Here is a 16,861-nt window from a genome sequence, read left to right on the forward strand (position 1 = left end):
TCAGAGGAGCAGGCAAATGACCTCAGAGGCCTGGTTTACAGGCAATGCTGTGCTCACAGTGGCAGAAACTTGTAAAAGAAAACCCTGTATAAAGAAAATAATAAAAAATAAAGCCCTCTGACTCAAAGTCAGATCCACCCTACCAGTGGGCTCCTGAGAGTCCAATTCATATGTCACCTAAGCCAGGAGCTTGCTGAGAATATCTCTCTCGATGCTTCCATGTGAGGTTTCATAATAAAAGCAGGTCGGATAAAAGATGATCACATGCCTGGACAGATGTCTGAAAACACTTCAAAAAGCAAGCATATATCCCTCTAGGGAAAGTGATGTCAACTGCTGCCCTTTAGACAAGTAGCATAGCAAAACATGGCCTAAATGAAACAGCCCTGCTATATAACTCAGCACCAACCAGGGGCCTTTAGATGTCTGAGAAGTGCTTGGAACAGACTGAGGATCCAAAGAGCAAAATGACTATCACCGTCCCTCATTGAGAATGTCAACGGAAGCATGGGATGACTATACCAATAAAAAGAAAGCAAATCATGAAGCAAGTCAACCAAAGGCAAGTTTAAAAAAAAAAATTAGTTTAAATGTCGCTTATTCCAAGAAAACAGTCAAGAAAGATGAATGAGTTAGTCTGATTTAGGTTTCTGCAAGGCACGAGCGATATCAAAGATTGCTAGGGAGCTCCAAGAGTCCTTGACTGAACATAAACAAGCATGCAGCTTTATCAAGGACCACAGGAGAGCAACCTGCCTGTCCTTCAAAAGAGAGGTGACTGAAGAGACTAGGTGCCTTCCTAAGGGCAGCGACCAGCCCCGGACATCCCCTAAGAAGGGAGCTTCCTATCTCACAACAAATCACACTAACTTGATGGCAGTCATCAACCTCCACTAGAGCAAGGTCTCCCCTCACGCTCAGACACGGAAGCCACCTGAACGGCAATGGCCCAGGGAGAACCCGTTCGTCTTTCCTGACGAAAGAAAGAAAATAACCCACCCCAACTGCGCTTGGACAGCTCACAAAAATACACACCAACTCAGACTGGCTCTGGCATCAAATGAAAAGAAACGTGAACCTTGAATGCATTTACAGCTGGGATTCTAGGTGTAAACTGACAGGAGGTGAGATAAAGCTTGAACAAAGTTCAAGATCGCCATCCCTTCTAAGCTCCCACGGTTGTCTCCCCTACCGTGAAGAAAGCACAGGGTTCCCTGCCCCCCACTTTTCTTAGAACACCACCCTACTAGCTTACGTAGGAACAAAGGCATTTATACATCTGGCCAGTACACTATTGATTATATATAAAAATTGAGTATGACTCAAACAAAAAATATATATATACAAGATGTCAAAAGAGATGCCTTCAAATACTTTAAAGCACAACAACCAAAAATAATAGCACAGCCCATGCAAAAACCAAAATAAAAAAACAACAACCAAGAACGATGGCACGGACAGAGGAAGTCTGGCAGAATGTTCAGCTTTTTAAAGGATGTCACAATATTATTTTCCATATGTCGCTTCAGAAAATGTTAGCTCTCAGTTCATTCATCGCATTATTCACCTCAAATTTCTGAAAATAGTTCATTTCACTTGCATAGCTTTACCATTATTTGCTAATAATGGTAATAAAATAAGAAAATGAAGCGTTCTGCCAATTAATGCCCCTTTTGTTTGCTTTCCATTAACAAACCAACTCAAAATCCCGATTCCGGAGGACTGTGTGCGTGAGCAAGCATCACCTCTGGTGACACTTCTTTAGACTCACTAGCTTGAGGTCTGAAGCAGCTCCTTGGTTTGAAGGTGAAACTGTGAGCTCCAGGTGAGAGACACAACTGTCTCCCTCCGACAGGAAGTCAGTCAGGGCCTTTCCCGGCATTTTTAAGGCTCTGGCGGAATCTGCCTTTTCTCAAGGCAGCGCCCGTGAGTGCTCATCTAGTGGGGAAGGGAGGGAATGCCCACAGCAGCGACGTCCAGGGTGCTGCGGGCGGCGAGGTCCCAACACGCCACGTGCGAGGGACACGGAAACAACTTACAAGTGGGTAACCCGTCTGTCCCCTGCCCGGCGGCCTGTCTTGAGGCCACAATCCTCTGGGGTGAAGGCCAGGTCCTGGTCACCTGCAAGCACCCAGTTAGACCCCAGAAGAGTTCCCTTGGGCTCCTGAGAAGAGGAAGAGCTGAGCAGCCGGCCACCACTCAGGGACTGAGGGCCGGGCTGTGCCCCCAGGAATGAAGAGGCTCTGGCCTGGGACCTGCCCTGGAGAGGGTCTGCATCAGGAGCGCAAAGGCACAGGGCGGAGGGCTCCAAGGAAGGGCGGCTGGGCAAAGCTTCCCCCCTGAGGGCTTCTTCTTGGGCATTCGTACCGAGAAGATGTAGGGTACAGATTAAGGAGAGCTGTTTCTTGTGATGGAGTCAAAAGGGTTTTGACAGAGCAAGACACAGACCCAGAGCTCCTCTTCGTTATACATAACCAGTAATCATGCTCAATTTAGAGGTCAACTATCCTTAAATTTAAAGATCAACTCCCCCTCCCTTGTATGGTTAAGAGCTACAAGTATTTATTAAGCATTACCTATTACACGAGGGAGATCAATAATCATCGTAAGCGTATTTGAAAGACGACTCTAGGAAGGGGCTGCCACCTGGGCAGGAACTCCTGCTGGCTGCACAGGAAGAAGGGCTGGGGTGAAGCTGTGTCCAGAAGGGCCCGAGGCAGTGCTGGGAGACAACGAACAAACCGAGCTCCCGAGGCCTGCCCACCACAAACGAAAAGGCAGAGGTGTGTGCTACTAACGGGAGAGCCAGCCGCCGCCTCGAGCAGCAAGGGACATTCATGATGGACTCTCTGGAGACTTTCAAAGTGACTGCTGGTAAAATACCCAGCTGACTTGTGGACTGTGTGGGGCTCTGCTATGTTAGGGTCACACAAGTAGAAGGCGCCCCTTCTATGCACAAACCACCCAGGCAGCACATCACAGCAGTGGACTCTGCTCTCACCACATCCTCAGAGTGCACACGTCCTCACACGAGGTCCCACAACGCTGGCCTGCCAGGCTCTGCTGGGGCCACCACGGGCTTCTGGGAAGGGCTCCCTCCACTGCTGGATACTGACCAGAAGCACTCGCAGACCCTGGGACAGGTATCTGCAGGCCTCCGGGGCCTTCTCTGACCTGGAGTCACCATCTGAGGGAAGCCCTGACCCCCCTTCTTGACTGACGTCAGGCCCCAGACTCCCTGGCAGGAGGGTCTGCGAGAGCCTCGTGCACCCAGGACGAAGCCGAGGCGATGGTGGCCACAACGGCCCGCCTTGGGCGTCAGCGCTGGATGCATCCAGCCGGTCGACAGGCCGCCTGTCCTCCGCCAGGGCAGGCCCCGGCTGCTGAGAGCCAGCACAGACCCTGCACCTGCTCACCTTCTCACCAAGGCTCTCCTCCGGCTAGTGGCAGCCCAAGCAAGGATCACCCTGGAGGCAACTGAGAGGCTTTTCAAAGACCTGAGACGACGTGGAAATGCAGTAATATTGTGACACATGAGACAAGTGCAATGGTAGCTGGTTACCTGGGAGAGTAAGAGCGCCTGAGAGTCTTGTGGGAGGGAGCGGTGGGGATGGAGTTAGGCTGAGAAAAGGGAGGTGGGTGCTTCGAGAGCCCATCGGCACTCCAACCCCATAACCGACTGCAGTGATCAGAAGAGGAAAATCAGAGAGACACAAAAAGGCAAAGGGGAGGGGAGGGGAGCAGGGCAGGGCGAGATACTGTATTCTAATGCCTCCCCAGTTGCCTCTGTCCTTGAGAAAGTTGTACCAAAACTAACTGAAGCAACAGCAATGGTTTCACCATACAGGGAAAAGAGCAGGTTTCGTTTTAAACTCTGGGCCTAGGTAAGACTGCCTTATCCCGTTCCCACCCGATCACAAGCGATTCCGTGCAGGCGTCTGCTCTGAGGAGGACACGGTAAGCGCTTACACCTAAAAGAACCTGCATGTTCAGCTTCCAGTAACACCTCAATTATTTCGGAAAGAGCCAAAGAAGGAATTACGGGACTCCGTTTAAATGTGCCAGGTGGGAAGAGAGCAGGAAGACTCGACTGTGTGCTCTGAGGTGGGCCTCCAGGGCTGGAGCTCAGAAGCCGCCCACCCTCCTTCCCAAAGAGCCAGCAGCAGTGTGGAGGGCTGGGGTGTTGGGCCCGCGGTCAGGGCAGAGCAGGCCAAGCCAGCGGTCTAATTCCTGCACTCCTCCCGAGCTGGGCCAGCTCTCCACTTCCTCCATCAGTCCTCCTCAATCCTCACCCGGCACAGGGCCGCAGAGGGTCCAACCCCAAGCATCTAAAGACTGTGTGATTCCGAAAGATGCTCCCGGGGGGCTGGGAAATGGGGAGCTGAGCTGGCCGCAAGCATGGCAGGAGCCGCCCCATCTTGTAAGGGGTGGAGATGACAGTCCCTGCCTGGACCTTGAGACCTGCACTGGGGGGCGCGAGCCAGGGGCAAAGTGGACATGGGCGGAGCTCTGTGTGGGCCGAGGGCCAGCCCTCAGCTCAGCCCAGCTCAGGGGCTCCTGAGCCTCGGACAGGACGAGATGGGAAATCCACTGTAATTACCTTTTTTTATTGCTCTCTATTCAGTGCTGTTCTGCTTTATGGCGTGTTTGCCAAGAACATGTGGCAGACCAGGGCAGGAATGTACCATACTTCCCTTCTTTTTTTTTTTTTTTTAAAAGGGAATGAAGTCCCTTGCCATCCCCTTTTCTATTTACCATAAAATCATACTAGGGAAAATGAGCTGCAATGTGAAAATCCCTAAGCCATAACGCTCTCCAAATACCAAGCAGAATTTACTTATCAGCTAAGAAGAAGAAGTAATTCTTCCCTCACATAGAAACAACCATTAATAGCAGGTTTTTACAAAAGACTAAATTTCTGGGTGGACAGAAATGAATTCTTAAGTGATATTCTAAAAAAAAAAATTGTCAAATTAGATTTGTTTGTCATTTAATAATACTTCCTTATTACTGCCATGAGTGGTTAGTACAGAATTTTAGGACTAAATAACCAGTTCATTCTGACATTCAAAATTAGAATTAAAATAGATAATCTCTTTTTCCCTTTAAGAATGAAAAGCTAACATCACATAGTCAAGATCATTCAAAGAATGACAAAATCAAAATTTCTAGAGTGCTTCCCAAATAGCTGAGATTACACACGGTACAAGCGGGTTGCCACCTCCTTAGAAGACAGTAACCTCGTCGATTCTCCTCTCTAGCGCAGGAAGGGACTTCTTTCACAGCTTTCCTGTTAGTACGCAGCCTATTTAAATATTTCTAGTGCCGTGATGACAGGAGGCAGCTTTCACCCCTGCTGGAGTTTCAGTTCTGAGAAGAATCATTTCTCCTCACTGAACTCCAGGTGACTAAGGCCATCTGGCTATTTATGTACTGAATGAGGGCAAATGAGAGAAAAGAAAAGAAAGAAAAATAAAGACAGAAAGAAGGAAAGAGACTACACGAGTAAATAACTTCCCAAAGAATTTGTCGACAAGAAAACATTTAAAGCACACCTGGACTTTTTAAATCCACTGACCTGGAACCCTAAGAGTAAAAACTGAGACCAGGTCACTTTAGGAGGAACAGTGACCTGCAAAAATAAAGAATTTTCATGACTTGGGATCCATGAAAATTACTATCGAGCTAATTCTCAGTGCTGATGGATTATGCTAGCAGCCCCTGCCAATCTTTTATTTAGACTATTAGCACATGTAATACCAGAATGCTTAACCTGAATTTTACTTTTTGCTTATTGGGCCACCTAAATAATAAAATAACTTAAAGTAAGACATAGGAACTGTGTGTTACGGAAGAACAGATTTTCCCAGTTAATGCTGCAGAAGTGTCACTGCTAGACAAGGGCAACAATACAGGTTGTCCATCAATGTCACCCTACTGGGAAGTGACACATCACGACTTTACTGCCCAACTGGCCGCGGTAAGAAAGACCAATTGTACAACTTAAACACAGATGTCGGCACTAGAAAGAGAAGGGCTGGCCGAGCCTCGGTCACTTCTGGGGAGTCAGTTGTGTGCTCCTCAGGTTTTGGTCTCACAGCCTAATTAGAAGAGCCTGGTGAAACGTACCTGGAGACATGATATGTGCTTCATGGCACCTACAGGGCGGGACAGGGAGCATTTGGGGGAGTGAATCCAAGGCAGTAAAAACAGTTGCTTCACCAAGAGGGAAACTGAAGCTTGGCACACTCTAAAATACTTTAGGGAAACCTGAGGAACTGAAGAGCACTTCCGTGGTGAAGGAGTGGTGTGGTCAAGTCTCGACTGGATGTAAAAGCCTGTACGTTTTGACATCTCCCTACTTGAAGGGCAACCCCTAAAGCGAGAAGGGTATCTGTGAGTATTCCCTCCAGGACTGCGATCGTGAGGCCAGCAGCCCTCAGGATGGGGCCTCCTGGTCCTGGTGTGAGTCACCCCAAAGACGTGGACGTTGTGCAGATGCCACGGCACGAGGGGCCCCTGCAGGTGCAAGTGCTGTCCTGTTCCCAAAGCTCTGGCCTGCCGGGCTGAGTTCACTGTGCTGTGCGGGGTCCCTAAAGGCACAGGCAGAGACTCCCAGAGGCTCGGGCCAGAAGAAGTGTCACCTAAAGACAACGTGATATGGTATTTTCTCTTTTCAAGGCACTGCCTTGATGCTCCGTGGCCCCAACACAAGCCTGAACGCGCTAACCCAGCTTTCACTCCCGGGTTCCCAGCAGTCCTTGGGAGCAGCGCTCCACCTCAAGCATGAGCCCAGGACAACTGAAACTGCATGGAAGGGCCATTTGGCTGGAAAACAACCCAGATTCAGTGTGCACTGGCTCGGAGGGGCTTATTTAGATGATTAAACACCTTCAGTTCTCCAATTGCTTATAGGAAGTGTGTTGGGTTACAACTTTTAGCTTTAAAATCTACCTGGTACTAGAGAATGTTTCTGGCCAGAAGAACCTCAGAGGGCAGTCAGCACAACCACTGGACCACGAGGTGGCCCACTGACCAAGGTCACAGAGCTGAGGGAGGACCAGAACCCAGGGCTCTCATGATATGCACTACTTTTGGGCAGCAAGCTTGGATTTAAGATCTAGAAATAGGCTAAATAAATAAAGCACCCATAGGCGTGCTTTAGTTTTCTTCATTTCTGTTGGGATGACATTACCTGGGAGACAGTCCCCCATGGGAGCAGTTGGTGGGCGAGGTCAGGGGGCTGGTCCTGCTGTGTCGGGCAGGGGTCCGGCCAATCGTATTGCTTGGAGAGCCCTGGGTGGAAGGCGCAAACAGGTGTTATTACTGACTGGACGTCGAGTACAGTAGACCAAAACTGTATAATGTCCTCTAGGCATTCCTGGAGTTAAAGGGCTGATGTGAGCTGTGTTGGAGCGCCAGACGTATGGTGCATGGCGCTTTTGCATCTCTGTAGTATTAAAAAGTAGGACTCATTCAGTTAACGAGTGACTGGCTAATTAAGACTTCTGAAAAACTGACCCGGGGCCTTCCCAATCAAGGCTGTGGAGTGAGAAGCTTCAGGGCCCCATGCTCCCACAGAAGCGCTACAGAGTCAGCAAGCAGCTTCCCAAAGCTCCGGAGCACAGGGGAAGGACTGCCGGCCAGGGCAAGTGCTGCATCCAGAGGCAACTCAACAGTGGCAGGACCACACAGGTCCTGGAGGCCCCCCCGCCAACCTCCCAGGGCGCGGCACGGAGCCAGCCCACATGCCCATTGTGGATGCCTGGGCCCAGTTCTGTCTGGCGTGGCCAGAGGGGCTCCCAGTCTCCGACTGTGCTGCACGTATGAGGCAGTGCACTGAGCTCTCCTACAGAATGCTGGGGGAGGGCCGAGGCCTGTCGGGGGACCGGACTGCTGGCCATAGGACAGACAGCAGTGCCGGGACCACAAGGAAACCGCCTCCTAGGGGAGAGGGGACACTGTATCTGGGTAACAATGGAATTCCGAGGGCCAAACATTGCACATCAAGCAAGATGCACACTGCAGAAAGGCCCCTACTCTGGCCTGGAGCAGTTCTCCAAACTCATTGTGAGCGGGCATGAATGTACAACGGGTGTAAGGTTTCTGTATTTGTGGAGATGAGAAAGATTTAGTGATGGAAGGGATTATGGTACCACAAAGTAGTGAATGTGATTCCCACTGAATGATAAGCTTGGGAGTAGATTGAGATGGGAAGGTTTACGATACATTTGTCCCACAAGAAAATAAAAAGGGGTTGAGAAGAGAGGGGAGGGGAAGGGAGAAACAAAGCAAGAACAACTAAAGGGGATGACAAAGGCAACACATGAGCCTGGATGGGACCTAAACAGGGAACAGAGAAGGCTCACTAGGACATTATTGGCTCAAAAGGATCTAGAGGTGGAGGGGACATCACCATCCCAGGGTCCACAGGATGGAGGAAAAAAACATGGATTAGAGTGGACTTACTGCTATTCTACTATACAACTACTGTGACTCTAGAAATTGAAGAAACTATCATTGATGTGGAAACAGTGGCCACAGGAGTTGTTGAGGGCAGGGAGAGGGAAGAAGAGATGTGATGTGGAGGCATTTTTGGGACTTGGAAGTTATCCTAAATGATACTGCAGGGACAGATGCAGCACATCTTATCCTGCCATCACCCACTGAATGTACTGGGGGAGAGTGTAAACTACAGTGTAAACTATAAGCCATGTGTTATAGCAGTGCTTCAAAATGTATTCACCAAATGCAATGGATATGCTGTAATGATGAAGGAGGTTGTTGATGTAGGAGGAGTGGGTGGGGTGGGGTGTGGGGTATGTGGGAACCTCTTATATTTTTTAATGTAACATTTTTGTGGTCTATGTATCTTCAAAAAAATACAATAAAAAATGCTCATAAAGAAAAAAAGGTCATTATTAGGACATGAAAAAATCAGAATAGACTGTAAGCTTTCTATCAGCGTTCACTTTTTTGAACTTGATAACTGCACTTCCACAGATCCGTAAGTGAATATTCTTGTTCTGAGGAAGTATGCATGGCAATATTGGTTGTTCAAGGAGGGTGACATATACAACCTACACGCAGGTGTTCCAAAAACAGACTGACAGACACAGACGACAGATGGGCGGCTAGATGGACTGCTAGACCAATGCATGGATAGACAGAATGATACAGCAAAGGTGGCAGAATGTGCAACTGGAGGGTCTGGATATCTGTGGGGGTAAGCATGCTGGAGTTCTCCATATGGGGTTTGTATTATTTTTGTAATGGCCAATGAGTTTGAAAGTATTTCAGAATATAAAGTTTAAAAATCTAAACTGATTGGACAACCTAAGAAAAGGTCACATTTAACACCAGGTTCATCTGCTCATTCAGGAAATGCTTGTGACGTGGCTCAGCTCCCACTCGGCCCCACCGATTGTGCAGGAGAGGTGCACAATCTCCCGCTGGAGAACCAGGAAACAGGCCGCGGGAGCAGAGGGCGGCCTGGACCAGGGAGGCGCAGGTCGCCGCCACGCCCGAGGCACTCACCACGCCGGTGTTACTGGAATTCTTGAGGTGGTTATGCAGCAGTTTGGTGGCACCATCCTGGAATGTTTTTGGCAAGGCACCAAGTAACATGGTAAATTCAGGCGTGTTCAATTCAAACAGAGAGATGAGCACAATCTGTGCTGCCTAGAAAAGAGAAGGCACGGTCAATTTAAGTGACCTACCATTGCACCGCATGGTCGAAATGTTCATTAAAATCATTTCAAAAATGAAGTTTTGCATTCAAAAATAAAATAAATCACTAAGAAGAGGACATCCTTGAAAAACAAAAAACGTCTGGAGAAAATAATGTCTACAGTTTTAGCCTGACTTCAATCTGGAAAATAAACCCCATCCTTAGATTCCCAGAGCATATTCGTAATAACTAATACCTAAATAAATTCCTAAATTGTTCCTTTGTTGTCTGGCACCAGGAAGGATGCTAATAAGCAGGTAGATGAAACAATCAAAAAAGAAAAAGTAGAAAGGCTTAAGATTGTTCCCACTCTAATTGAAAGTCAGAACCATCAGGGCTGCCGATGAACCTCGCCAAGAACAAATTTCTTGACAAAATAAGGCTGGATTATCTTGAGAAACCACTTTCCTTTACTCTTCCTGATATTATCCCATTAAGAAATCCGCAGACCTGTGCCTACTGACTGAGAGATACTAGAAAAAGATGAAATCAAATACGTCTGGAAAATGCCTACTTTTACATATATGAACTGAGGAAAGAGATGGTCATTGGGAAACACACTGGACATAGAATGATAGAAATTACAAAGCTGTTCTTTTGCCTTTGGGGAAATGTTCTGTTCTTAATTAATTGAGACAACACAATGCAGAACTGCTTCTAACGATTGCAGCAGCAAAGTGGGAAAAAGCAATTAGCTGAAGCAATGTTGCAGCCAAATGAGACAGACTTTGCCATGCTTTCTATGGTACTAACTTAGCAGCCGGCAATACAAGCTTAGAAAACAATGGGTTTTGACTTAGAAAAACTGCACAAAAAGAAAAGTTTCATAAATGCTAATTGGCATTTCTTCTTTTTTTTTTTTTGAGGTACCTGGGCTGGGGATTGAACCCAGAACTCGTATGTGGGAAGCCAGCACTCAACAACCGAACCACATCCACTCCCCTTAGTTTTCTCATTTTTTTTTAGGGGGCACTGGAAATGAAATCTGGGGCCTCCCATGTAGGAAGTAGGTACTCAACCACTTAAGCCATATCTCCCCTTTTTAACTGGCATTTCTTACAAATATCTAGAAGAGTCAATAGAAAGGAAAACATTCTGAAAAATTATTTCTATGTATACAATTTATTTTGTATTTAGATTAAAAGCATATTTATTTTTCCAAAGAGTTTCAGGATTCTAAAATTTCAAAGTAATTTTTAGGATTGGAATAATTATTCTGAAAATTTTTTCCATGACACAGAATACCACACAAGAATATGCTTGCTGAAAATTTCTTTGAAAATAACCACCACAAAATATTTCGATGCTTTTAACATTGTTAAAATAAAACAGGTCCAGGAAGTGGTTGTGGCTCAATTAGTTGGGCTCCCGTCTACCATATGGGAGCTCTGGGTTCGCGTTCCAGGGCCTCCTCATGAAGGCAAAGCTGGCCGGTGTGCTGCGGAGGTGTGCTGTGGAGAGCTGATGGCCCGAATGCAAGGCGCAGCAAGATGACGCAACAAAAAGGAGACAAGCAGATACAGAAAAAATGTTCAGCAAAGGGACACAGAGAAGAGATAGCAAAAGAAAAGGAGCAAGCCACAAGGGGGGAGGGAATCAATCAATCAATCCATCTATCTTTTAAAAAAAATTAAATAGGTTCAAGTTAGGACAAAGCTATTATTTTTGTGTTGGGGGGGGGCCAATTCAAAGACCCAAATATTTTTAATCAAACATAAAAATTAATGATAAATTTAAAAGTATCAGTAGTATAATGTTTTTCATAGTATCAAACATTGTTTTTTGTCAACACTTCAACAGCATTCATTGAACACAGCACTGGGCAAAAGCATACTGCTTTTTTCCCTTGATTCCCCCCCGCCCCAAATAGTCATGAGCAGTTTCTCTATCCAATTAAAATTACAGGGGCTAGTGTATATTTATGACACAAGCAAAAAAAACCACACACAAACAAAAACCACTATTATTGATTATATAAAAATCTACACTTCTGCATTTCCTTATGAAAATGTATTTAATGAATCATTATCTCGGGAAGTGGACATGGCTCAACTGATAAGAGCATCTGCCTACCATATGGGAGGGAAGTCCAGGGTTCAAACCTAGGGCGTCCTGGCCTATGTAGTGAGCCTGGCCCACGCGTGGCACTGCCGTGTGCAAGGAGTGTCGTGCCACGCAGGGATGTCCCCTGCATAGGTGTGCTCCATGTGCAAGGAATGCGCGCCCCACATTGAGCCACCCCGTGGGAAAAAAGCGCAGCCCACCCAGAAGTGGCGCCGCACAGAGAGCTGACGCAGCAAGATGACGCAACAGAAAGAGGCACAGATTCCTAGCGCCACCAGGAATGTAAGCGGACACAGAAGAACACACAGCAAATGGACACAGAGAGCAGACAACGGGGGGGAGAAATAAATACTAAAAATAAATATTTGAAAAATAAAATAAATCATTATCTGAAGAAACCTATTTCACAAATTCAATGTACTACGTAACATGATTTGTACATTGTTAAATTCTAAACAGAGCAAATTCCAAAAATCATGCAAAGTGAATTTTAAAAAGCGTTTTATTCGATGTTAGAAAAATGGCATGCAGAAAAAAAGAGTACTTCAAGGAGAAAGAAAAAAAGCAGACTTGGGTTTAGCTCAGACTAAGTCTGGGCACTTAGTCTTTGTTAAGAAAATGACAAAAAGGTTCAATTACATTCTTAATTGTTTGCTATTTTATGTGAAACATGCCACTGTCTTAAAAGGCTATATTTCTTTCCACCCACAAGGATATGATATCCAATGCCACACACTAACCTGGGTTTTTCATGAAGCAAATTATAAAATTAGCAGGACTTTTTGGGAACAGAGGGCTGCAAGACAAAACAGGCCTAGAAAGTACGCATACTCACGGCAACTTCCACCCATGCAGGGAAAAGAAGTGCAATGTACTTTTTCTGCCTGTTTTTTTTTAAATTTTAAACTTACGTCCCCTTTATTAGAGAAGTTGTAGGTTTAGAGAATAAACATGCATGAAGTACAGGACTCCCTATACCACCCTATTATAAACCCCTGCACTGGGGTGGCACCTTACTGATTGTGCTATTAACTACATCTGTGGTTAAAACTTACAGTTCACTGTGTAATGTAGTTCCATAGATGTTTTTAAAAACTTTTTTGCTCTTACCATATATACAACTTAACATTTCCCCAATACACTTTTAATTTCTGACCCACTAAAGAACTTTCTGTTAATCCTAAAGTTGAATTTTAATAAGAAATCAAATAGACAGGAATTTTGAAAATATACCTAAATGGGACAGATGATTGTGTGTGTGTGTACATACAAGTGAGCATGATTTGTTCATATAGGTGTGATTTTTAGACAGTTTTTAAATGTCACTCTGCCTTAAAGCTGTTTCCAAAGCAAAATCTTTCTACTAAATTCCAGTCTCCAGGAATGGATGGAAAGTATCATTCAAGCATGCTATTTTTAAAAGATTTCTTACATTAACATTTTATCTATGGCCCTCTGAACTAGTGAACAATATTGGAACCCAAGCCAAGAAGAAAGTGGGGTTCTAAATACCATCGCCATCAATAATGGAATAGTTCCAAATATGGGGTGGGGACTGGGGCATGGCTAGAGCCTGGGAGGGGCCACCGGGCACAGCAACATGCTGCCACCCACACCTCCAAACTGCCCGATGGACAACCCGGGGCGGCTGATTCTAAGCATCGAAGGACAACTTAAAAGGAAAGCGTCCCATACACCCCTAGAGGGAACTGTGGGTGGGAGGGGTGAACGGTCTTTAGAATCTCACTGCTGCTGCTTCGAAAGGACTTCCAGTGCCATCAACTGCCTTAAATGCAGAGAAGAATTCTTCCGAATGGAGAGGAGAGAAATAAAGCTCTGACAAACGCTTCACTGCTGTGTATTAATCTGGGATATCATGGGGAAGAAATGCAGAGTTTTCTAATTAAACTAATTAGATTGCCATTAAAATCGCATTACGAAATTACCAAAAGAGAATACTTCAAAACCTGTAGACACTCCTTGCTTAGTTTCTCTTCCACTATTCCATTAAACCAGTAGGTGGCGCAGCAGTGTCTGCCCTTGGCATAACCACCAGAGGTCAGCCTCCACAAAGGCTATCCCACTGGGCAGGTAGTTTATCATAAAACACACCAAAGCACAAAGCGTCTTCAAAATCTTCCTGGCGTCTTCACAAGGGTAGTGGGTATTAACCGTGTGTCTCTGAAATTAGTACACTATTGGCAATCTACCTGTTTACCAATTTCTTCCAAGTTTCCTTCTCCAGGCCCAGAACAGGCTGACGCTGACCTTGCTGGAAATCCTCGCCTACTGGACGAGGCTGCGTGGGGACTGACAAATGAGAGGTGGCATGTTTGAATCAGAGAGAAAAGGCAAGGGTTTATACTATGCTATTTGCTAGCTGTAATAGCCTTTGGCTTCTATCAAAAAACCATCTAGGCATATGTAATCATAAAGTAAGAATAATAAGAATAAAAACAGCAGCTACCAATTTTGAATCTCAACCATTTGCTAGTTCTTTACTTAATAATAGTAACCATCCCCGAAAATAATATTTTTCTTTATATGATGAAACAAAAGCTCTTAGAGTTTGTCAAAAAGAGACTGGAAAAAAGCAAGCAGTAGTTAAGCTGAGATTCCTATCTTATCTGACACAAAACCCTTACTGTTCTGATTAAACCATTCATTTAGAAATTTCAATTTTCAAAGGGCAAATGTATATAGAACTTTCCCTGCTCCAGGCAACAGCATCTTTATGTTTTCTAGGTTTCTCTGTGACGCCTTCATTTTCCACATTCCTCAAAACAAAGTTTAGGGGCCAAATCTGTTATTCCATCTGACAAAGTAGGTGCCAACTGTCAGGGAATCACGTAAGATAAGCAAACATTTAGGGATCATAAATCCTAAAATATATGGATACAAGTAAAAATTCGATTGCCCTTTCCACACACATACCCTTGTGACTGATCACATGGCTTTCTAATGTCAGAAAAAGTATGGTACTTAAATTTGTTCCATCATGTTGCTCAAAAACAGTATGATTACAATGACAACAAAACAACCTTCAAATATAGCAGGAGCTGCAGCAGCAAATGAAGGAATATTTTTTATATACTCTATTGAAATTATCCTGCCAATAATGCCTTGGTACAAGTATTAATATTCCCATTTTACAGGTGCTTGAAGAGATACTCAGAGGTTAACGGACTTGCTCACACAGTTAACAAGCAGCAGAGGGGGAAGTCTATATAATTCTAGCACCCACTTTCTTCCTACAGTCGATACGTTACATTGCCTTAACACAAACACTGTCCACTAAGAGATACCTACTCTTGGTTTCTGTCCTCTAAAAGATACCTACTCTTGGTTTCCCTAAACATGTCTCTTCTGGCCCTTCCATTTGAAACTACAGTTAGTCCTAGAGTTGATAGTTGTATGTCCAAGAGACTTAAATCTCTGGGCTCTCCATGTGCTGGCTGGGCCCTCAATCCCAACTGGAGAGTTGCAACACCTACTCTCCAGTTCACTGGACTCATCCAGGACAACTAACAAGGAGATGATGGTGGACAATGGGTCTGCAACTGTAAGCAAGATAGTCCCTCATATTTTTTGAATGTAACATTAAAAAAAAATAGACGAAAATAAATAAATAAAAAAATAAAGTAAGACCAGTTGTGCGTAAGATGATCATTGCTTCACAGTGTAAGGAATTTTCACTGCTTTCCTATTTTGTATATAAATAATAACATCTTATCGTAAAAAAAAAAAAAAAAAAGACAGTCCCGCCACCTGCCCCATGAGATCTAAGCCCCCTCTCAATTAGAGGTAGAGTGGGCATCACCATCCCAGAACCCTCAGGATTGGGGAATGAATGATAAAGTAAACTTACTGTTACTCTACTACAGATTTATTGTGATTCTAGCAATAGAAGAACTGTTACCATTGATGTGGAGACAGTGGCCACTGGAGGTTCTGAGGGGAGAGGGAAGGAAAAATAGGTGCAATATGGGGGCATTTTTGGAACTTTGGAATTGTCTTGAATGACACTGCAATGACAGTACAGGACATTATATATCTTGTCACAACTTACAAAATTGCAGGGGAGAAAGTAAAAACTACAACGTAAACTATAATCCATGCTTAGTAGCAATGCTCCCGTATGTATTCATCCCTTGTAACAAATGTACTACAATATGAAGGATGTTGTTAATGTGGGAAAATGTGGGAGGGGTAGGGAGCGGGACATATGGGGATCCCCTGTATTTTTTATGTAGTCTAAGTATCTTTAAAAAAATAAAAAAAGTATATTACCAAAAAAAAAGCTACGCAGGTAATTTCTTCAACCCTTTTAGTAAATAAACTTAGATAACAACTTCATTATTGCAAGGTTCAAAAGGAAGGAATGCTAAGGAGTGTAGAGTCTTTCTTTTTGGAGTATCGAAATTGTTCTAAAATTTTTGAGATGATGAATGTACAACATTGTGATTATACTAAAAGCCATTGATTACACTCTTTGGCTAGAATGAACAGAAGTAGCAGCTATGTACAGTGGGGGAAGCAAAGAGAGATTGGAAAGTGAGGCATTTTCTTTTTTTATTATTATTGAAATAATGAAAATGCTCTAATAATGATAAAAGTGATGAATGCACAACTTACGTGATTATAGCAAATACCTGTGATTGGACACTTAGAAGGAACTGTATGTTTCATTAATATGTATCAATAAAACTTATCTGTTTAGAGAGAGATACCTAGTATACCTCTGTTCCATTGGCGTAACACAACTAGTCAGGATTCCCACAGAGTAGAAATGTAAAGTTACTCCTGGAATAGAGCAGGTCAGGGGCTTTTCCATCTAGTCCAAACCAGGTTCACTGACGCACACTGCAAGGGGACTGCTCCGGGTTGGCTGAGCTTCCCCCCTTCATGAATTTCTTACATATCTGATTCCCTCCTCCCCCATTGCGAAACACCCAAAACAAGCAAAATATTAATATCCTAAAGTCAGAGAATCTGAACTTATATCAGCTTAAAGGGCTTTCACAAATACAATCCTATGGAATGGAGAATGAATTGTGCTGTCTGCAA

At 44.7% G+C, this 16,861-nt stretch overlaps 1 protein-coding gene across 6 annotated transcripts in view; it reads right to left on the minus strand.

Annotated features, from left to right (window-relative positions):
- The window catches only part of CLASP1 (cytoplasmic linker associated protein 1), a 283,348-nt gene that overhangs the window by 25,791 nt on the left and 240,696 nt on the right, over window positions 1–16,861 (minus strand). For 5 of the 6 annotated variants that reach the window (XM_058301168.2, XM_058301167.2, XM_058301165.2 and 2 more), the window contains 2 exons: window positions 9,538–9,681; window positions 7,196–7,296 (listed from right to left, as the gene is read on the minus strand). In XM_058301168.2, the coding sequence (XP_058157151.1) occupies window positions 7,196–7,296; window positions 9,538–9,681 (245 nt within the window). Of the gene's footprint in view, window positions 1–3,562; window positions 3,680–7,195; window positions 7,297–9,537; window positions 9,682–16,861 lie in introns of all 6 variants that reach the window. The other variant, XM_058301162.2, reaches the window with a different exon arrangement.

Source organism: Dasypus novemcinctus, chromosome 7, assembly GCF_030445035.2.
Source record: "Dasypus novemcinctus isolate mDasNov1 chromosome 7, mDasNov1.1.hap2, whole genome shotgun sequence".
In the NCBI taxonomy this organism is placed as follows: Eukaryota; Metazoa; Chordata; class Mammalia; order Cingulata; family Dasypodidae; genus Dasypus; species Dasypus novemcinctus.